Genomic DNA, 23076 nt, shown 5'->3' with positions numbered 1-23076 from the left:
GGGCTTGAAGGGGGCGTATTTTATTTAGATTAATTACAGAATTAAAATCATGAAATGATATCAAAGCAAAATTATAAACAGGAAATGCCGAATTGAAGGTCCCACAACTTTAAATATATTCCTACCGTGATGTCAATATTCTCACTCCTTCATTCTGGTGCAGCTGTGCCAACAATATGGCCAGAAGTGACCTGACTGATGTCTTTGATAAGCCCAAAACTTTCTAGCCACTTTAAGAGCATTGTCTGTGGAGGCAGAAGAGTGGGAGTAGATGCCTCCTCCGTCTGTGTTAATGGAACCCAGCCAATGGGGACCTCGTCTGCTCGGTCTGATTTTGCTATACCCCCAATAGAGGCATGCACTTCAACTGCCCTTCAGTGATGGACCTTGGAACCCTTTGACCAATGTTGCAATAGGAAAGGTTGTACCTCATTTAATCAGACTGGCTCGTGCATCATGCCGACTCAACTATACCACCATGCACCTACTTCTTTGAGTCAGCTGAAGGGGACCTCTGGCTCTTGGCTGCTTAATCCAGTCCCAAGACATTGCGCACCAGTATTTACTAATACTTTTCAGCACGATCACTTCACGTGGGTGATGAAGTTAGGCTATAAAACAGAGGCAAATGAGGACAAAACACTACTTTAAGTTCTGTCCTTTGATAGTGAGAAGAGGGCAATCCTAGGTCACTGAATGTGGTCACTGGGATTGGTAGTGCCAGGCTCGTTCAGGCCCAAGAGGGACTCCCATGGCGATTGGGACAGAACGAACTTAGAGACACCAGGACCGGACTGACGAGCAAAAGCAGCCCAGGCAAAGATGCACGAACTAGCCCAACTCCCTTTATCTCCTCGTGCGACCTCTCTTTTTTCCACCCATTCTCTCTCTGTCCTCTCTCTTACCCATCTCTAACCGCTTTCTACTTTCCCCCTTCCTCCATTTCTGTCTTTCTTTGAAGCTTCCCTCTGCCTACTGCAGTTAACCTTGGAGAGGTGAAGAGAGTTCATCCGCAATAACTTCTTGCCAGGAACTGAAACAGCTCACCCAAAAGGGTATTTATATAGTTAGTCAGGAGATCAGCTTTAAATTGAAGTTCGAGCACTGACAATGTAATCGATCACATGCAATTGTACTTAAATTCTCTTTAATAAAACTGTGGTCATAACTATCCACAAACATGTTGCACATCTTGCTCCAAATACTGCCCTGAATTTTTTTTAAAACAAATTGGACAACGCCGGTAGACTAGAGCGAGATCGAAAACAAACTTCAAATCACGGACCTTGTGCTTCGTCTCTTGTTTCTATGGACTGGAATAAAGGTGTGAAGAAGGGCCTGGAGCAGTGTTTTTAGTGGTCGCAGGTGGTGACCATGACTTATATTTCATCATCGTACTTTGACCCACAGCGAGAGAAAAAAAGACAGACAAGGGAGAAAGGAAGAGAAAAATAGGCAAAAAATGGCAAGGGGGGATGACAAATACCATGCAAGAGTGAGAAAAAGTGCCACGTTGTGTAGGGAGGAGTAAGAAAGAGGCATGATGTGCAATCAAGACAACACTCTCCGGGTACACCATGATGCTGTTCACCATCACACAATATCCCAGTGACTATTAAATTGGACCTGGCGCTGCTAGTGGACCGACTCCGTCGGTCCTATTCCTCGTGGTTTCAAAGCATAATGTCCTGTTGACACATACTTATTTGGATACTTTAGAAGAATAATTGTGGATAACGACGCTATCATTTCGGGCATAAGCTGTAATTTATCTCCAGTGACATCCGCCCTGAAGAAGTCGAGGTGAGAGATAACACACAACGAAACATGTGTTGGCTGTATGAAGTTACATTGTTGATGAATCAAGTGTGTCAAGCTACACTTTTCATGAATCAAGCTGTACTGTGAATGAAGCTATATCAAACTACTGTGTTGTGGACCATCGAATTTGGATTGAATCACGTCCCTTAACTGAAGTCTAAAGATTAAAAATGGATTACAGCACTTGTGACTTTGAGACTATTATTAATAATTTATTATGTTCTGTGTGCTCGGAGAGGACTTGAATTGTTGGTATTTAGAGACACTGACATTCTGCAACACTGACTGTGGACTCCTAAGAAAACAAGGAAACAAGCATCCAGGGACCGGTTTCGGGGTAACGCCCTTGATCAGTCAGGCCAGTGAAAAAGTCAGCAAAGGACCAACGCCTGGGCATATCCTGCCAACTTGTGTTTGCTTTGTTTGCCCCAAGTTGTGAGGGTATGCCTTGACGTGGGTACCTTGCTCATTTTGCAACTGGATTCAAGCTAGCCTCGCTGATGGGGGTGTTGTCCCGAAACCGGTCCCGGGATGCTGGTTTCCAGTCCAGGGAAGATCTGGCTTCACAGTTTGGGCTGGACTGTCCCATGAGGAACAGTGTCAAGACTGATTTGCATATTGCTGGGTCTGAACCGGGGTGGAGAAGTGAGCTAAAGAATGATGATGGATTCAACCCAGATCTGTGACTGGGGTGAGTGTCTGAAAAGTTTCAGCATTCCGTTCATCATCTCCTTGTGTTTGCTTAAAAGTGAATTAAGCAATGTTTTTCACCTCGGGGTTCTGAGTGACATTATAGACAACTCAAGCTTCACTCTTGCTGTCTATTTCATGTCACTCGGAACCCCTGGCTGAAATCATCCCCGTAATTCACTGTTATCAATCTATAATTCTATATGGTGTGAACGGCTCTCATAGTGAGACTCTATTGTTTATTTCAGTTTCTGAATCTCACATCCCACTGTTATGACACAGCCACAGTTGATAACAAAAGTGGTTACCCAGTGTTGTGATGTCATACAGAGTCCTTCCAGGCCAGGTTGACAAGCCTCGCTGAGAGTCTGTCAGCGCAGCGCTGCTTTGACTGAAAGTAGAAAGCACAGCTGGAGGAGTGGGAAGGAAGGTCGAAAAGGCGGTGGTGGTTGGACAAGGATGGCAAGTAAGTGGTTTTTCCCTGTCAAGACAGGGATACATAGCCACAGGGATACATGGCAGAGGCCATTCTATGTATGACTCACCCATTGCGTAGCAGTAAAAAGTAGGGGCAAATGATTTGGGGGGCCATGCATAACATAAAATTATAGATAAGTAAAAAGTGAATTACGGGGATGTTTCTCACCTCAGAGTTCTGAGTGACAACATAGAAAACTCGAGCTTTGCTCTTGATGTGCGGTGAAAACCATCCCCATAATTCACAGTTACCCATCTATAATTATATATATCTATATATTATCTACTGGCGGTCGCCAGTAGATAGTTATAGTTAGGACCGTGTTTCCATAGGAAATCTCAAAATTCTATTTTGAATAACTTTGGCGCCGGTTGACGAATCTTCGCGAAAATTTCAAAACTAATGGGGCGCTCCGTTCAGCTCCTACCCTGAAAGTCTCGGGGTGATTCGTCGAGCGGGGGCCGAGAAAAAAGGGGGGTCCCAAAACGCGTTTTCCCCATGCATTTTTCCATAGGACCTTTAGACGCAGCTACAGCCCGAACGGCTGAACAGAATTACTTCAAATTTGGCAGAGAGGTAGCCATAAGGTCAAGGAAGTGCCTTTTGCAGGTCTGGTGTAAAGCTGTTCAGTATTTCCTGAGAAAATAGCATTTAAAAGCATATCAATATCTATACGCGCGCAGGGTGCGCGCACCGTGCGCGCACCGTGCGAGCCCCCTAACGTGCACCCTGAAACCCCCCCCCCCCAAATTTATTTATTTATTTTTTTAAATCGCGGGGTGCGCGCACGGTGAAAACCCCCCAAAAAGTTTTTACTCATGCATCGAGTCAAGTGCTGCTTGTGATTTCTGCTGGCCCCGAAGAAGAAGCGTCAAGCTTTGAAACGCGTTGGCCCGTTTTGTTTCTGGGGTTGGGAGCAGATGGAGTGATAACACGCCGGATGGCAGGCAAGCTGTGAGTGCCTCTGAAATCCGCTTTGGGCGTTTGTTGGTTCATTAATTGCGTGGCTGCCCTGCCACGATGGAGAGCACCATCACGTTACTTTGGATGGGAGACTGAGGACTGGAACTAAGTCGAGCCTGTTTTCAGTACAGCAAGCCACTCTAACGAACATTTGCCCCTAAGAATGGCTCCTACTTAAGGAAAATAATAGATTTACTGGTCACAGACCGCACACCCACTCAGGGGAGATTGACACTCGCTGCTAGGACTACGCATCCCACAATGCTTATGTCCAATGTGGTAACGCCCACTAGAGGGCCACAGAGTAAATAAAATGTTGTTTTTACTCATGCAACGAGTCAAGTGCTGCTTGTGATTTCTGGCCCCGAAGAAGAAGCGTCAAGCTTTGAAACGCGTTGGCCTGTTTTGTTTCTGGGGTTGGGAGCAGATGGAGTGATAACACGCCGGATGGCAGGCAAGCTGTGAGTGCCTCTGAAATCCGCTTTGGGTGTTTGTTGATATATATATATATATATATATAAGTCTGCAATCCCTGTAGAAAAGTCAGCCTCTAATTTCCGACTACAGATGACTTTTGGCGCATCATGTTATGTGTAATAAAGAAATGAACTAGCCACTCAACTGTAATAAGCCATTACAGTTGAGTTCTTACATCACAATGCATGCTGATATAGGTAATTAAAAGGAAAGATACGTTTCTGCATTTTTTTTTACACATTCTTGGCTACAGCGTTTTTTTCTTTTTTGTTTGAAATCTAACTTGTATTTCACGGACTCTAATTTCATTCTTACAACAAATATTCAACTGCTTTTTGTGGTGTTCAGTTTTGCATTACACATTCTACTTTTATTCATGCCTGCAAACATCCTATTTTTTTCATATGAACGAACAACACACAAAGGATTTTAGTAGCTAGTTGGAAGGGGGCGACGTGTGACCAGGAATTATAAGGAATAAAGGACTCCTCGGAGTTCCATGACCTTATCAAATCTATACGGACACAGAACTTATCAGTGACTTGCAATATCCTTCTTTTGTACGATAGGAGGCACTTTATCCCATATATAAAAACAAGGTATTAATAACTGATGAACCATGAGAGGAGAGGGGCTGTGGTCACATTTCATAATTGAAACATATAACGCAAATCGAATGAAAAAAAAATAAAATAAAGCAAACCCAAAAAGTGAATGTATTGCTTTCACAACTAATTCAGGGGGTTTGTCAAACAATAAACCTTAACTCCAGAACAAATATTTTAGCACATTAAGGTTCTCACAGCGGGGGTTTTCAGTAAGCGCTCTGTGATCCAGTTCATAACAACAACCATTGCTAAACAGATTAGGCCTCACTGTAGAAACTATTTTCCAGGCACAGGGAAGGGCTGGTAGCATGCACCAACAATCACACACTTTGCCTCCAATGAGTCAGCACGCGGTGCCCGGGGAATGTAGGTGTGCAGCCTATCTTAAACGTCTCTCTTCAGTACCACGGAAATATTTCCCCGGGTTGTGTCACCGCACCAGACAGTGAGCACAAACTTATATTGTCACGTTACGAACAGCAAAGTCTGCGTTAACACTATAAATATTGACACGGCACAGTGTGAAGATTGTTATGCGTGGTCACAAGGTTTTTATGTACTAAAGGTTCATTGCTTGCTAGTGCTCTTAGCATTTTAGAACAGAACCCATCTGCAGGAGTGGGGTTTCCCACAGCTCTGGGTGCGGGGGAACCTGTAGGGAGGGGGAAATAAGGGGCGACTGATCTATTCATACTGATTTTCAGATGAATACTCCCGGATCAAAACGTTTTAGGGTCAAGTGTTTCAAGTAATTTCACAACCTAGCTGTAAGAAGAGCTGGGGAGCAAATAAAGTCATCGAATACTGTAGGGTCGTCACATCATGTACAACCACAGAACATTCCATAGAGTTTGAGGCCTCCTAGTGCTCTGTAATTATTTACCAGCCCTCTGCCCCTTCTTCCCCGACCACATCTGGCTGTTCTCTACCCCTCGCATCGTACAACCATGCCCCTTTACCCCTCTGCAAATCACCTACCACCCTCTCCCCCCACTAAATAAGTAATGACCACCGGATATCACCTACACCTGCCCCACCAACTATGCCAAGAAGTCAAACATCTTTTGTTACCTACATTCTCCAATTCCCCCATTCTCTTCTTCCTACATCTACACTGTTCCTACAAGCCTTCTGCCGGATGCCACTCCCCTCGACCTGCACAATTCCACCCAGTGTGTCTAATCGCCAGATAGTGTAAATTCCACATATACCCAGTTTGGGAGAAAACCCTCCAACCCACCCTCTGCACAACAGACCACCTTGCGCTAATCCCTATGTTACTCATACCCTCTATCACCAACCTGATCCATTCACCCGTCACTCATCACCCAACCATACTAGCACCTCGGCATACTCAAACAACCTCCAGTGTCCCATGCTAACTCACTACACACTCCTCTGCAAATCTCTCAACCCACCTATGTCCATTTCGCACTGTTCGCCTCCCCTCTCCCATATGAGCCATGGTCCTTTTCTTTTCACCGGCCATATTCTTCCTCCAACGTGCATATGGGCTTGGCAGGGTGCTGTAGTAACTTTAAAAATAGACAACCTGCTACCAATCCAAACTGAATGAATGCACACCGACTTAACAGTAGTCCACACTCGCAACACTCAAACCCCCCTCCACTACAAACACCACCCTTGCCCCTGCAAGAGTGTAATGTGTTATCTACTGCTTTTTTGCCCAAAGTTCTCCGTTGCTAGATCCTTGTACACAACACCATTTCTTATTAAATATGGCAATTATACATGCAAATGGTTATGTTTTTTATTAGTATGCAAACATTGCAAAAGTATTCTATATTGTAGCCTGATATTCTTTAAAGTTTTGCTCATAGTTCTTAACATTGTTTCAGCTTTGATTTAACTGTGATTATAAAGACATTTGTTTGTATCTTTAACTATTTTTACAAATGAAAATGAAGTGCAATAAAAGTTAACACGTACCTCTTTGGAGGGCAAGGTGGTGGGGAAGAAGCATCTTCGGCTTTGCTTCTATCTTTAATAAACTCGTGGGGGCAGGATGCAGACTTGCTCATACCCATCCTGGTGGCCCGGTCTGCTGGTGGGCTTATATCCTTGTGAAGCTTGCTTGAGCTTTTGAAAGGTCCGCTGGTTCTAAGTTCCCCCCCTTGAGCCTTTGTCTGCTGGGACAGAGCCTCTTCCTCTTCTTCCTCCTCTATTCTACCTTGCTTGCTCCATGTTGCATTGTAGTATTTGTGCCTCCTTTCACTAGCCAAAGGCAGAGCTGTCCTATCTTGTTCTTCTGGAAATGATCTCTGCGGAGAGCGGGAGGATGAGTTTCCACTTGTGCCAGATCCATGGTCATTCCTTGTAGATGGCGTGATAGCAGTGTTTGGTTTTGTACTACTACAAGCTGGCGAACTATCAGATGCAGCATGGGACAGCTCACTAGCGAGCTGGCCGTTCTTGGATATCTTGGGTGGTATTGATGGGTGTCCTTCCAGTGCATTTTTGGCCACTGCTAGTGTTCGACACGTCTGACCATTCTCACTCTGACCTATTTCTTTAGTCCCCCGGCTAACTTCGCCCCTTTCAAACAGTGGGGACAATGTCCCAAATTCCTGGCTGGAGGATGGGCTAACGCAAGACCACTGAACGCTGACGGCAGAGTCTGGACTGCTTAGGTAAATGGTCCTATTATCCTCCTCTGTGTGGGCTGCCATAACTGTGATCTTTGCTGTCATTTGTGTTGTGGATTCCTGAGGTGTCTGATTGTTGCTCCAAGGAGATGTCCTTTCTACACCGTTCTGCTTGTTAAGAGACATTTTGGAAGGCACGTCACTCTTTGCCAGAATTGGTGCTCCATTTGTCAGTATTCCCTTTTTTCTCTTGGTGCTTTCGGCATAAATGGGCTCATTTTTGCTTGCCTCAGACTGCTGTACTAACGCAGGTTCAGTAACACTATTGTCCTGAGGATTTCTTTGGGGATTCCCAGATGTTTCTTTGCCTGGGTTTTGGTGTAGCTCCATCTCACCGGACAAATTATAGTAATTACCTTCCTGTGGAGAGGCAAGAGGGCTGCCCAAGCTGCGGGTGCACAAAGATATGTCAGAAAGGCTGGGAAACTTGGGCACCGAGGGTTTCTTGCAGTTGACAGAAGCATTGCTTGGTATATTGTCTTGTAAAGAGCGGTCACCCCAATATGAGTTTTCTAAAGTGCATTCCTCTTTTTTGGGCCTCCTAGTGGCTCTTGAATTGCCCGGAGGTTCCTGGATATTGAGCCCTGGTGCTGGACTTCTGCAGTCATGCAAGGCCTTCCTCCCTTCCAGGGCAGTATCCTCTGTCTCAGCACTCTTTGTGGAACAGTTAGTGATTTGGCAGTAGTCCCCGCCGTCCCCCTGGAAAGAGGCAGAGCAGCCATTTGTGCCCGACACAGAAAACCCACCACCTTCCCTGGTTTGAATGCACAGGTAACCAGTGGATTCTGTGGTACCATTGCTCCTTGTGTGCCTGGAAAGCACAGTTTCTTGAGTAAATAATCCTTGAGTGGTGGTCAACTTTTCTTTGCAGAGAAATCTGGTTTTGTCATCTTGGCCACTTAGTAAGCTTGAACACCCCAAAGAGATGTTCCTTTCCATCTTCCTGTCGGGGCTGTGCAAGCCCAGCGTAGAGTAACCTGGGGCATGCTGGGGCGGACTGCTGCTGGCTGAGATGTGACTGAAAGGCTCTCTACTGTCGGCAAAGTGGTCGAAGAAAGTCCTGTGCAAATCCTCAGCCTTTAAGATGGAATGTTTTGATGAGATCTTTCTCCAGCTGACCTATGCAGTTGAAAAAGAGAAGTTTAGCTGTTGGACATGAGAAAAAAAGTGCACAAAGTTAAGACCTCTGTCCCGCCCCAACATTTCAGTAAAATTAAAATGTACAGTTTCATTTGGTGAAAAAATTCAGCTTGTGGGTTCTGCTTTGGTGGCACATTTCCTCTGTGTAAAACACATACTGTGCGAAATAGTCATGCAAGAACGTTCATGTACTTCCTCTAAAAAGCATATACAAAGCGTGTATCTCTAAACTCCAGGCAGTGAAAAAGATTACAAATTGACAGCACAGCGTCTTTAGAATGAAGAGCACTACAGTTTGCTTAGGATCAAATAACCGTATCTGAAGCCTAAGAAAGTGGTTTGTGCTTCACTAAACTGAGAAATAACTTTACTGGAAAGGAAAAAAAATTAAAAAGGAAAAAAAATAAAAAAAGCATCAGCCCTTTTGTTAAAAAAAAAAAAAAAAAAAAAGGAGGACATAACATTTTCAGCCTGGTGACACAAAATGTTCGAATCCATATTGCGGTACTCTGTGAAGGGTTTACAGTTTAAGCCAACATCCTGGTCAACTGGAGTGAGGGGGTCAAATTTGCATAGCAAAAGCAGGACATGTCAACCTGAGTTAAAGTGAAGTGCTCCAAATCTCCCTTCTCAAGTCACTCTTGTGTTCCCTTGTGTACTATTCAAATTAGAAGCTACCTGTAAAAGGGCCTTCGGTCTATTTTTAGTGTTTGCACTAACTGGAATGTCAATATGCCTTGCAGAGCAGGCCACACCTTACTTCGATTTTCGGGCGCTTGTCTAGACCTGGGGAACAAACTGTCAGCAAGGTTCATCCATTAGGCCTCATGCACTTGCTGGAATTTGCATGACGGCAAACAGCGTTAAAACCTGCTTGATAAGCCATATGCTACTGTACCATTACAGTGGCATTTAAAGGTGTATATCCAGAAAGATGGAAATGTGGCAACCAAAACCAGAAAAAATAATATTCTGTTTTTAAAACTTTCCGAGTACAGGTGTGTTTTCAGTCGATTTTATTTTTCCAACGTTTCATTTGAGGTGCGCAACACCTTTTTGACAAATGTATGTTCTAGTTCTATAATCTGAATTGGTACTTCCACATTTCAATTGGGTGAAAACGTTACTATTGAAGTCATCCTCTACCAAATTACACAAGGGCGGTGGTCAGTGCGTAGTTATGGGTCAGCTGCACTTTCCATTGAAAAGTCATTTTTAGGTCTTGCTTACCAGACAGTGTTTGCAAGAAGAACTATTGTCAGCTTGCAGTGTACCTAAGGTCTACTAATTAGCTTTAATGCCACTAGCTTTACTACCACTCTCAATGTTTTTTTTTCATTTGTTTGTTTGCGTGGGCTTTCCTTTCTCTTCTTTTATTTAGGTTAAGCACTCCATGAGAATACATATGTTTTTCAGCTGTCTCCCTCATGTACTTTATTCCCCCAGAAGAAATCTCTGTTGCTCTTTGTCTCCCACATGCTTCTCCCTCACACTTACCATGTTGCGGTTGCCCGCATGTATTTGTCCCCACGTTGCTTTCTCACCTGTGTGCTTTTCCCCTGCCCGTTCCAGGCTGCTTTCTTGTCCGCTGCTTCTCAATTCCACCCTGTTACCTGTGTTGCTTCTTTCCCCACACTCTCCATGTTATTTTTCCCTGCCCACTTCATTTGCGATGCTCCCTCCATCCTTGTCCCCACATCCCGGCTTAAAAAAAAAAAAAATAATGATAAACTCTGGCGATACATAGTTTTTATTTACCAATCCAACTCAATGAGAAAAAAAACCATCTGCGTCGTTTTGTAGGCACTCACATCAAAATGGCTGGATGCTGTATAATAGCGCCTTTTTTGTTTGTTTTCTTTAGCCATGTTGCACAGGATTGGGGATGTTGTAAAGAAGAGTTAAAAACCATCGGGGAAGCCAATATGCCCCAAGGGAAAGACCTACTGGCTTTGCCCATGCTTGTTTGATTTGCCTTTAACAGTGACTCCCATGGCGCAGTGGCACCAAAGGTGGCACTCACTTAAAACTATGTAGGTAAGATCCTGCATGTCAATTTTCATGTGATTGCGTGTGGGGCAGTTAAAGGGGTGTCAAAAAGATGCTTTTTTCCATTTTGGCACCAATAGGAAATTTTGCTAACCACTACACCAAAAGGCGCAGCACAGATTTATGACAAAATTGCCATGAAATGAAGGTGTTTCGTCGTTTTTAGGATATCGGCGCTTGTTAAAGGCTCTGGGTAGTCTTGAAATGATTAACAGTTGAATATTTCCTAATTGAAAAGGCATTTTTTGACTTGCTTAGAAGTTTTGCTCTGTTTGACGAATGTGCATGAAATGTGGCAGGCACTCTGAATGGTAAACTTATTCTTAGAGTTTTCAAATTCATGAACATCCACCAGTAGGGGAATAGTTAAACAAGCATTGGCATAGCCAATAGGTCTCGCTTGTGGGATATTATAAGTATTTAGCCAGAGCTACTGGCAAAGTAAAATACCGGACCTTTAGGGCCATATACAAGACGGCTTGTATCACTCATAAGTCCCTACACACATCCACTCCACGGCACCCTGCTGACAAACGTAAGATATCTGGGGCACTAGACCATTGAGAAATGCTGAAGCACCGCTGCTACAACACCGACCTTTAAAAGGAATGACTCACGGTTCAATACTTCTCAAGAAGCGCAACCAGAATAGGGAACTCCTTACCGCTGAACCTTTGCACCACCTGAAAGTGCTTCTCCTTCAAGGGTATTTTAGCTATTTTATTTATTTATTTTATTTATTTATTTGTGTATTTTGTAGAGCGCTGCAGCTGCCCCAACGGGGCGTCCCGGCGCTGATAGATCATGGAACTAGAGGCTAGGCACTAAGGAGCATTATATGGGGAAAAGATGCGTTTTCAGGGATTTTCGGAATGCTAATTCGGTTTGGCAGGCTCGTAATGCAACCGGAAGGTTGTTCCAACACCGAGTGGCACAGACCTCGAATGTTTTCCCGCCTGCGCGAGTACGTTTAAATCTGGGGGTTTCCAACAGAAGTTGGGAATTAGAGCGTAATGTCCTGGAGTTGACATACGGTTTCAGAGTGCTTCTTAGGTGGGCCGAGCCTTTGCCCTTGGAGGCCCGGAAAGCCAAGGTCATGGCCCTAAAAATACATCTCTTGGAAATGGGGAGCCAGTGGAGTTTACGGAGGTGTGGGGAGATGTGATGTCTGGCGGGAATTCTCTCCACCAGCCGAGCAGCAGCATTCTGGACAGTCTGAAGCTTGTGGCATAGGCCTGCTGTGATGCCAAGGTATAATGTAAATGTAAATGTAAATGTGCAGATATTTATATAGCGCAAATCACCAACCGGTCTCTAAGCGCTTGCTTAGGGAACCCGTCCTGGTATTCCCCTGTGAGATAACCCAGCAGGGCATCCACAAGGTGAAAGCCAGGCATCCCGCCGCGAGGGGCCATTGTGGAGATTAAGCAAGCTATTGCCCAGAGTCGCAGAGTGTGAACCCATGAATCGAGTATGCACTGGAGCGAGAATTATCGAGTCCATGGACAATTTATGGACTCAAGACCCAGCCGAGCCGGGAATTGAACCCTGGTCCCAGGCTGACCTCTGCTTCCAGGTCTGCCTACTCTAACCAGTGAGCCACACTTCTCCACGCGTTGGCATAGTCCAGGTGAGATATTATTAGGGCCTGTACCACAGTCTTACGGCAGTCCATCGGTAGGTAGTTGATGAGCCGTCTAATTGTCTTGATCTTAGCAAAGCAGGATGCTGCTACTGTTTGAACCTGGGCGTTAAAACTGAGATGATTATCCCAACGCACTCCCAGGTTTCTCACCGAGTCTTTAGGCGTGGGGGCATGGCTGAGATCATTCGGCCACCATAAATTAGAATCAAGAGGGGATGATGAATTAAAAAACAGAATCTCTGTCTTTCCGGCGTTAAGTCAGAGGGAATTGGAGTCCATCCAGCTAGAGATGTCTCTTAGACAGTTTTTCAGTGGGTCGAAGGCAGAGGCAGTAGGGGTATCAAAAGTAAAGAGTAACTGAATGTCATCCGCATAGGAGGTGGATTTAATCCCAGTTTGCGCAATCAGTTTAGCCAGGGGGGAAAAGTAAACGTTGAACAGGAGCGGGCTCAGGGAGGAGCCCTGAGGAACTCCCCATTTTAGTGGTCTAGCAGTGGAGGTGTAGGGAGGGGTGAATACCTGCTGAGTACGGTCACCTAGGTAAGAAGAGAGCCATCTCAGCACTGTACCGCCGAAGCCTAGGTCTCTCAGCCTTCTCAGCAAGATCTTATGAGAGACGGTGTCAAATGCTGCTGAGAGATCCAGCAGCACTAACACCGCCCTCGAGCCTCGATCCATCGTCCATCTCACGGAGTCAGCCATTTCAACAAGGGCCGACTCCGGGCTGTGGCCCGACCGAAAGCCATGCTGAGAGTCATGCAGGAGCCCATGGGATTCGATGTAGTTAGCAAGCTGGGCGTGCACCAGTTTTTCCAGGATCTTAGCTGGGGCAGGTAGGAGGGAGATGGGCCTGTAGTTACTAGGGTTATCTGGGTCAAGATCAGGTTTCTTAAGGATGGGGACTAGGGACGCATGTTTCCATTTTGCGGGAAAAACACCCGTTCTTATGGATTGGTTCCAGATATGGTTAAGAAATGGATTGAGCAGGGGTGCCAGTTTTTTGTATTGTTTGGCTGGCAGTGGGTCCTTGGGGGAGCCGGATTTACAATTGAGTAATTCTACCAGTGTGTCATCCTCAGAGATTTCTGCAAATTCTAGAAATGAGGGTGACTGTGGCGGATACATGGTAGATTCCTCAACCGACCCTTCACTACTGGTGATGGGAAAGGAGGAGTAAATAGCCTGGATTTTTTCCTCAAAGAATTGTGAAAGTTTATCACACAGAGATTGGGAGGCTGGATGAGTACGAGTCAGAGTGCTGGGGTCCGTGAAGGATCTGACTATGTTGAAAATCTCCCTGGCGCCGTTACTGGCATGTTTAATTCTGGAAGCCAGGAAGTCCCTTTTATGATCCTCAATCATTCTGCGGTATTCTTTGAGAGCTGTTTTGTAGGTGTTTTTACTGTCGAGGGAATAGTTCTGCCTCCAGGAGCGTTCGAGGGCTTTGCATGCTGCCTTTTTCTGGCGAAGCAGGTCAGAATACCAGGGTGCGGAAGGTGTGGCCCGATAGGTTTTGATGGGTTTGAGAGGGGCCATAGCCTCTAGGGCTTGGCCTATCCAGGCATCAAAATGGTCAATACCACCATTCAGATCAGATAATGGGATGGGTAGAGAATTATTTTGGTATTTCTGGAACGTTTCAAGGGTGATACGACTCCAGTTTCTGCCTGATACTTTAGGGGCGACGGTGGGTCTGATAGAGCGGGAGATAACGATCTCAAAAGGGATGAGAAAGTGGTCTGACCAAATGACCGGGATGGGAGAGGCTACCAGAATGCTGGGTAGGTTGGAACAAATCAGGTCAAGGGTATGTCCCACTTTGTGAGCTAACCACTCCTCCCTAGGTTTAACCTTTCTGGTTTACTCTCCACACCAGTCAGGTCCTTGAGATTCACTGCACTTAATCCATTCCATTAGACTCCATCTAGGCACCAGTCGAAATACTGTTTCTCACATTTCATGACTACTGCAACATACACTGTACTCCAATGTGTGTTGCTTTTTTAATGTAACTATATCTTCGGGCAATGTCATTTTGTGCCCTATGTAATGCCCAGCTCTTATACTCCACTGTAGTAACATCTTCGTATTATGTAAATCTGTACAGTATATACTAATCCATTTCTATCATTAGTACTCTGGCACCTTTGGGTAATGTCCATCCTATAAAAAAAACATTGGATAAATAAAAATCTGGGGCACATCACAGCCTTTCCACCTGCATCAGTTTGAACTTAGTCGGGCAGTTGACCTTCTGTGTGATCTAGGTTACCAGTGTTCGAGACTATACTCCGTTCTGTCAATATCACTCTGTGTGATCCTAGGCAGGCCTCTTTTGCGCCTCTGTTTTAAGAAGAGCCAAAGAGAGTTGAGAAAACGGCGGTTGAGAGCTGCTCTGTGGGACTTGTGGCGGGCGTGTTATCAGCTGCAGAGACCAATTCTGACACCAAACACAAACCTTTTCAGGTGTAAACATGTCTAAAAGTTATGAGAAATCTATGCTACTGGGGCGAGGACCAGAGGTAAAACATATTAGTCTGTTCAAATATTCACACGTTCGTTCACCTGCAGTTCCAAACCTTTTAACAGAGTTGCGCTGGGCGAAAATAAAATAATATTTTATTAAATAAAATGTACTGGAATGAAATGCTCTGCTTTCCTTCGCTTTCGATGGATAACGTTAAAGATTTAGAGACCTTAGGAAGTTGGTTCTAATAAGTGCAAAATGGTTTGTGCTTTGGTTGAGTGTTGTCCGGTGATTGATGTACCACGTGACCCCCACACCATGTAATCCCTCCAAACCCCCTTAAACACCACTGGTCTGTGGTACTGAGATTAGACTGAGCAGACGAGGGAAGTAGTCAACAATGGGTCTATTAACCCCTTGTGTGCCACGCCCTTTCCCCGCCCTGGGCCGGGCGTTGCATTAGCGGGCGGGGTTCATGACGAGCTGGACTCGTCATGGGCACAGCGCAACCGCGGCCCATGACGAGTCCAGCTCGTCATGGGCACAGAAGGGGTTAAAATGTTTATTTTACACTGAGACAGTTACACATGCTTCATGCCAACAAACACGCACCACTACACACCTTCAGTGCCGAAGTAAAAAGCAAGGTAACTTGTTTATTGAACACTCCGCTGAAATTCTACAATTAAAAGCCAGCAATGTCAGGGAAAAATAAATCCATGGGGACTATGCGGGAGACCTCCTACAGTCCCTGTCCTCATTTCACAACTGCAGCTGCCCGAAAATGCATGGTGCAGCTGCGTAACCCCGAACCTTGTAGGCGCACGCGGGATCTGTGCAGGTGGGTTAAGCTTCCATAGCTGTGTAGGTGTCCGTGTGTTCCAGCACAAAGTGCAGGTGGGTACATCCGTGTTGACTGGTTATTCCTTGCACTGATTTGCGCCGTCAAAGTAAAGGAGCGGTGGAATCAAGGCGGCTCGTGATGGCCATGGTGGAGCGGGGAGACCCTTGGGAGGAGGTTAGGCAGAGCAGTGAATGGCTGCAGGAGGAGGAATGAGGAAGCGTTGTCGGATGTTTAATGGAAAGGCTGCGTTTGTGCTTAGAGTGTGGAGGGAGGGCTCATAATGGAAAGCGGGAGGGGAAAGCCTAAACTGCTTCAAGGAACATGCAGCACACACTACTGTTGAAAAATAAATCCAGGGTAGGGAGTGGCCGCATCGGCCTTAACCAAAAGTTGCATCGAGTTCCCGGCACCTGCAGCGAACATAATGTAAGAAACCAGACCTCAAGAGAAGCTGACACTGCACAGCCGCTGCGCAATGGTAAAACACATTTAAAAAAAGCCCTGAAAGACGAGCGCGGCCCGGCGTGCAGCGTTTACCTTGCAGGAGCGAGCAAACATATGGCCCATGCGCGCCGCTGCTCGCTCCCGCAAGGTGGATGCCGCCACAAGCACGAGTGTGCTTGAAAAGGAGCAGATCGATTGCTAAAGGTCATCTCCTAGGGCAGCGCATGCGCGCTGCCTAGGCGGGATCTGAAAGGGCCGGAGCAAAAGAGTGGAGAAGTGATAAATTGATAACACATTTGGCACAATGTGTCAAAGTTGCACAACATTTGGCAGAGGTTAGCAGAATTAGTTGCTTATTGAGATGACACATTTTGTATCAATATAGCGAGTGCTCAAGAACATGTTCTTTTGCTAATAACCTTGAGCCTGCTGGATGGACCTGCATTAAATTTAGAAGACATCACATGAAGCCAGTGCAAGAATATCTAGTCTCATGGAGTTTGGTGGGGGTTAGGAAGAGAAGGAGGGAGGGAGGGGGAACCAAAAGAGAGGGGGAACCAAAAGAGAGGGACTAAAGGCCAGGGTCTGAGGCTTATCACAGCCATGCATGGGTGCAGGCCTTGCGTAGTAGGGGTTGTCTGCTTGTGGGGCAGGGGTTGTCTGCTTGTGGGGCTTGGACACGGGCCTTGGCCAAACACCATGTGTAGAAGGGGTTGTCTGGCTGAAGGGCCGAAAGCCAGATGCAGATCTGTATGGGTATGTCGCAGGTTACCACAGTATATCATAAAAACCTTCAAAATCACTGATGTAACAACAGATCAGGGATAGTTAAGGTTTAACGAACAAAAAAACAAGAGACATTCATTTTGCTAGTTTGCAGCTTCGCTGATGACAGATAATACAAGAAATAAGGCAAACGAAAAGGAGAACACGGAAGGGGTGTGAGTTATTGTATGCTTTGTGCATTGTATACTATAACTGGTGAATTGCAAGGCCTTTTCTGGTTTGTGCCGGTTGAATCATAACTAATCCTTAACAGCAATTGTTCAGTGTATAAAATCTACTGTTCGAACCAGGCACATGTCCTCCACTTGGTGCAGCTTTCAGTTTTTTACAGGTGTACTCCTCACTTCCCCAATAAAAGAGCCCGAACAAACATGCTTCGCGAGGATGTGCAAGCTCTGAGACGCCCCACCTAAAGATTTCAACAGATTTTCTTCAGGTGAAAATCTTTGTTTAAGGACTACATCCGCATAGAACTCTAATTTACTTCTCTTCATGCACACCAAACATGATGGAGCAACGCTGCTCATCGTGTCAATTATTTTGATTACTTTACACTGTGGGCCTGAGTCGAGGCCAACTGATGCTCCTAAGCAACAAATATGAACAATATGTTCTTAGTTTTGGTAAGGGAGTTTTATCAAGTAAAAGTGCCTAAATAGATACATACACATGATACCATAGGTAGACAATGTCACCTTCACACAGAGGCAATAGACCAGGAAGGGGAGAGTCACTATCAGCTTCATACGCCATTGGATTCAATAATTCCAGCAAAATAGAAACCATCAAGCTACAAGGGCAAATACAAAACTAACAGTTGAATTGTGCAGTATTTTATTGGGACCTTTACTTTAAAGTACTACCACAATTTAAACCCCCAAATGTGCCTCAATGATATCTAAACCCATTGCAGAACATGAAACCACATTCTACTAGGACAATACCACAAAACAATTACTGTCTTTCGTCTTGACCTGCCTTGTCTCGTCTGTTGTCGTGCCCCTGCTCCCTCCCCCCTGCCCTTCATAGTCCGTAATGCTGCAACTGTCCCTTCTGTCTGTCCAGTATGACCAGCTTGCTGCCCTTGCCTCTTCCCCTCTGCTTTCTGTTTTCCATGTGCATAGTCCTGTCCACGCCCTTTTGCTCTCCATGGTCTGTTGTGCTGCACCACCGTCCTGCTTGCCCTCTGCGTTAGATTGTGCTGATGCAATCCACGAAGCCTGCTCTGCAAGGTCAGTTTGGCACCCCTGCCCATCTCCGACCTGCCCTCTGTTACCCGAATTCATGTCCCTACCCCTTTCCTCCTCCCCTGTACCATACTTGCCAACATTATGAACTTGGTAAGAGGGAGATTTAGAAAAAACCTGGGGAATTTTCCCCATTGACTTGTATTGAAAAAGAAGAGATTTTGATTAGGATACAAATAAAATAAGGCCCTTTTGGGCTTAAAAACATCGGGAGTATCCTGCCTGAAAGAGGTCTGTTGGCATGTATGGTTGTACTGCCACTTCCCCTTCCTTCTGCCCTCAATGGTCTTTTATATCTCCACAGCCTCTCTTGCCTGTCCTGCATGACTAGTTTGTTGCCCCTGTCACCCTTTTCCCAGCCCTCAATGGTCTGTTGTGCTGCCACTGCCCCTCCTACCTGCCCAGTGTGGTCAAAGTGTTGCCACTCTACCCTCCTAAGTGCCCTTAATTATCGGAGTCAGTGCCCATGACCTCTGCTTCCCAACAGTATTCTAACAAACAACTAGATTACTAACATTCTATATTTATTTAAAAAGTGCAGCAAGCCTGCCATATTCTTGGTGTAATCAAAACTGTAATACCCGGAACATTTCCTTTAGAAGTTATAAAAAGGAGTGTCTTATTCCAATACAAATTATGATTAGTGCTCTAAACAACTAAAATGAGGTCATGTTTTCTGAGTTCCCAAATAGTGATAAAGCACTTTTGAATTATTTGCTATCTTTATGTTTTTTTATCCAGTTGACTTGATTATATGTTACACTTAGGGGAAAGGATGTGGCATTATGGCCAGAGCTGCAGACTATGCAACTGGGGAACTAGTTACGGGTTTAGCTTGACATCCTGTAATTCTGGGCAAATCACTTATTCTCCCCATGCCTAAAACCAAAATGAATGTGTTCTTCTGTAATGTAACTGATGCTCATGTAAAGCACTCCAATACCTTCGGTCAAGTCTGCGCTACATAAAACTGTGGGGAAAAAAATTATGTGTTTTGCACACACCTGTCATTGGGCTATACTAGGGCTACATTTGGGTGATATTTGGGCTATTTTTTCTTTGGTGGCCATCTCGGGAGACTCATTTGTTATGAAGCTCCCCGATTTCTTCATTTACTGCAGTATACTCAGTAGAAAATACTTTCAGTTTTCCACTTCAATTTTATCAAGATGGCGTTCAGATGTGCCACACTTTTGGCATAAATTTAGAATGTTAGCACTCTAGCTGCTCATTAGATCACTGCAGTAAAGCTGCTGATCACCAGGGAGTTAACTGGCAGTCTACTGCTGGTGTTGAAAGCACGTTTCAGTCTACATGTCAGAATGCTTTAATGAAATAGAAGAGGAAGATATTTGAGAACTCATTTAAAATATGTCCTGATTTTTCTTTCTAAAGAACTAATCATAATTTCTGTCAACGTGACCCCCACTCATTTTGCTCCTTTCTAAATTAAATGTTTTACATTTTACCAGTTTGAGTCAATCAAGATGGCTTTAGCTGTGCCATACTTTTGTTATATGTGAGACTGTTAGCGCTCTAGTTGTTCTTTAGAACACTATTGGAGGCTGTAGTAGAACACAAGGGAATCAACTGAGAGGCTGCTCTTGTTGAAGTACACATTTTACTGACAATGTCAGACTTAATTCTCATATGGCTGAGAAAGATAGCATGAATTTACAGAAAACATGCTCTTATTTTAGCTTTTGGAGCACCTTCCATAACCTCTATTAGAAAATCATAAGAAAACAGTTTTCTCTCAAACACGATTCATGAAATCAGAGCAAAAGGCTTTTTCACAGGGTAAAATCACCTTAGAACACATCAAAATTCCTTAAATTAGTATGGCACCATCAACAAATGATTTATATTGTAACTATAATCTGTTATCACCCTTAATACGTTCTCTTTTTTTGACCCTCAAAACCACCTGCCATTTCCTGCAATGCATTTCAATGGGGTGCTATCATGTACATTGGTGCCAAGATGGCTGCCAGCACTTCCTGGTTGAAGTGTTGACTGCCAATCAGATCTCGCCATGAAATCGGAGCTTAGGCTCTGCCCAGATATACACATTTGTTTTTCCTTAAATATCTCGAAAACTACTGAACAGATTTACACCACATAAATAAAGAAAGATGCTTTCTGGACCATGATCTAGCTTTCTGCCTAATTTGGTGTAATTCCGTTCAGTAGTTTGGCCTGTAGTTGTGCCTAAAATCTCTAAGAGAATTAACATGGGAAACACAATTTTTTGACTCCCTCTTTTTCTCGGCTTTAGCTTGACGGATCACCCCAAACTTTACATGCACAACTAGATAAAGTGGGGCACTTTTTGGGGAAAATGTGGTAAAGACGGAGCCAAAGTTATAAGCAAGTAAAAAAACACTTTTCATATGGAACCTAGGTCCTAACTATAACTACTTACTAGCAATTGTCAGTAGGTAATATCTAGAATTGAGCTACATGTTTTGTCTTGTTAGGGCACTGGGAAATAGGTCAAATACACTCCTTGATTTCTTACCTTTACTGCATGTTCTTGTTTTTGAACTGATGTTTGGTGGCTTTTGTACTAGCTCGATCCAATAGCCATGTTTTATAATGTTTGATGTCTATTTGTGAATCGTTAAAGCACTCATTTGCACAGGAAACCTCCAATACTGCCTCCTGCAGGTGCAGCGGCGTCACTAAGGTTGGTGTCACCCAGTGTGGTAACCCATGGTGTCACCCCAGGACAGGGTGCCACGCTCCCAAGGACAAGGGGGGGGGCGTCTGTGGGGCAGGGAGGGGCCATGTCCGGCAGATCTGCCGTCACTCTGTACTGTGTCTGCGGGGTGCCCCGTGTCCCACCGTGAATTCGTGGCACAGTCCTTACACCTTCCCTCCTTGTCACACCTGTGCCCTTGTCCGGGGACCCCATTTACTGTACTAGCCGCCCTTTTATCTCTCTCCGCCAGTATTTTCTCAGCCCACCCCCATGGCCCCCGGTTACTCTGCATGCTCCGAGAGCACACAGTGCAGATGCTGGCGCTGTGCATACTGTGATGAACCGATCTTCTGCAGGCATCCTAAACACAAGGGGAGACAAAAAGAAAGTGCTCCCTTCCCTTCCAAAAGATATATTTTACAATAAAAACACACCGGGTATATGGATCCTTGGTAGCCGCAAAAATATAATAGTTACAGCACGTAAAACATAATGCGTAATTGTGATAAGGGGGTTGGAGCTGCGCGCCTGCCTCAGTTGCAGAGTCTATAATCAATACGTGTTTACAGATCTATGAATGGGGAGGGGTGCCCCCCACCTGTGTGTAATGTGAAAGCCCGGTGCGCTATGCGCGCTGCCTCTAGCCGCACATCAGTTCCCATGCTCGACGTCAGCAATCACATTATGCACAGGAGAGTTGCACCTGAAGCCCTCCGTGAACCCGCGTGGAACAGTGAGATGCTTAAATTGAGGAAGGCTGCCCTCCCTTCACCAGCCAACAACGCAGCAATGTTTCACCACCGCTTCTCCCCTCTGGGAACTGCGAGGGCCGGGGCCTCCGCCCTCCCTGTGCCCCATACCTCCGCACTCCCCTACAGTGTCACCCCATGAGATGGTGTAACCCGGTGCGGTCCGCACCCCCCGCGTGACGCCACTGTGCAGGTGTTGTGAGTAGGGGCATGATTTTAGTTGCCTGAATGGGGAGCCTCTTGTGGTACCTCTTCCTCGGGTGCTCTTCCTCTGGCGCTTCCACAAAAGGGCTACTGCCTGAGCGCCCCTAGATACTGCCATTGGGCTGGTGAACATATCATGTGGAGTAACTGCTTATAATCCCCCTATTCCATGCATTCTTCTTTTTGGGGCAAATTCCCTTCTGAATGGTCCTCTAGACTTCAGTGCGCTCATTGCCTTTGAGATGTTGTTGTCTATCTTCATTCTTTGAAATGCATCATCCACTGTAGCTTCAAAGAGGCTTTCACCACCGAACGGTATACTGACCACTGCAGCCTTACTTCAGCTTGAACACAGAAACCCTCATCCCGGCGTGTCCCCTTAAGGTGAGTCCTGAGCAGTGCTGTTTGCTTGCTGTGTCTGCTGCATCTAAAGCAGAATTCAAACATGTACTGGTGATGACTTTGCCTTCCTGGATGATGTTATGTGCCTTTTTATTCTGCTGCTCTGGGAGGTGTTGCATGAATTCTATCCACCCCATTTTTGGGGGTCATTTCTATTAAGCAGTGCGTTTGAATAGGCAATGTGTCATTGCCTGGTGGCTGACCTCTCCTTCTTTCTCCCTACTATGTCTACCTTCGTGCTCTCCTTGTCATGAGGAGGTCCAGTTGCAGTGGGTCCATTCGCTCTTGTACAGGCCATGGCGGCGATAATAAAGTCTTACACTGCATTCCCCTTGATGTAAACTGGGACTTTTGATGAAGGCTTGTATTTGTTCTTCTCCCTCTAGCTCTCTCTGGGCGCCTTCCGGAATAGAGAATGGTTCAGAGAGTTTTCTACCAGCAGTGGGCCTGATTCGCAGAGGTAAACTTAGACCAAAAATCTAACTTAGACCTAAAGTCAAACTTTACTACGAGTTAAGTTAGACTTTTAGCCTAAACTTGAACCAAAAGTCTAACTTTAGTAGTAGTAAAGTTAAACTTCAGGTCTAAACTTAGACTTTTGGTCTAAGTTTACCTTTGTGAATCAGGCCCAGTGTCTTTAATCTTTAACTCATGGGGATTTTAATGTTTGTATTTCCCCTTGATTGCTGATG

At 45.2% G+C, this 23076-nt stretch overlaps 1 protein-coding gene across 5 annotated transcripts in view; it reads right to left on the bottom strand.

The window, feature by feature from the left end:
* Positions 1 to 23076, bottom strand: part of PRAG1 (PEAK1 related, kinase-activating pseudokinase 1) — a 91465-nt gene that overhangs the window by 42645 nt on the left and 25744 nt on the right. For all 5 annotated transcript variants that reach the window (XM_085641067.1, XM_085641066.1, XM_085641068.1 and 2 more), the window contains exon 3: positions 6988 to 8822. In XM_085641067.1, coding sequence (XP_085497193.1) covers positions 6988 to 8822 — 1835 coding nt within the window. The remainder of the gene's footprint in view (positions 1 to 6987; positions 8823 to 23076) is intronic.

Source organism: Triturus cristatus, chromosome 2_2, assembly GCF_964204655.1.
Source record: "Triturus cristatus chromosome 2_2, aTriCri1.1, whole genome shotgun sequence".
NCBI classification, from domain to species: domain Eukaryota; kingdom Metazoa; phylum Chordata; class Amphibia; order Caudata; family Salamandridae; genus Triturus; species Triturus cristatus.
This window is presented reverse-complemented; position numbering and strand designations above follow the sequence as displayed.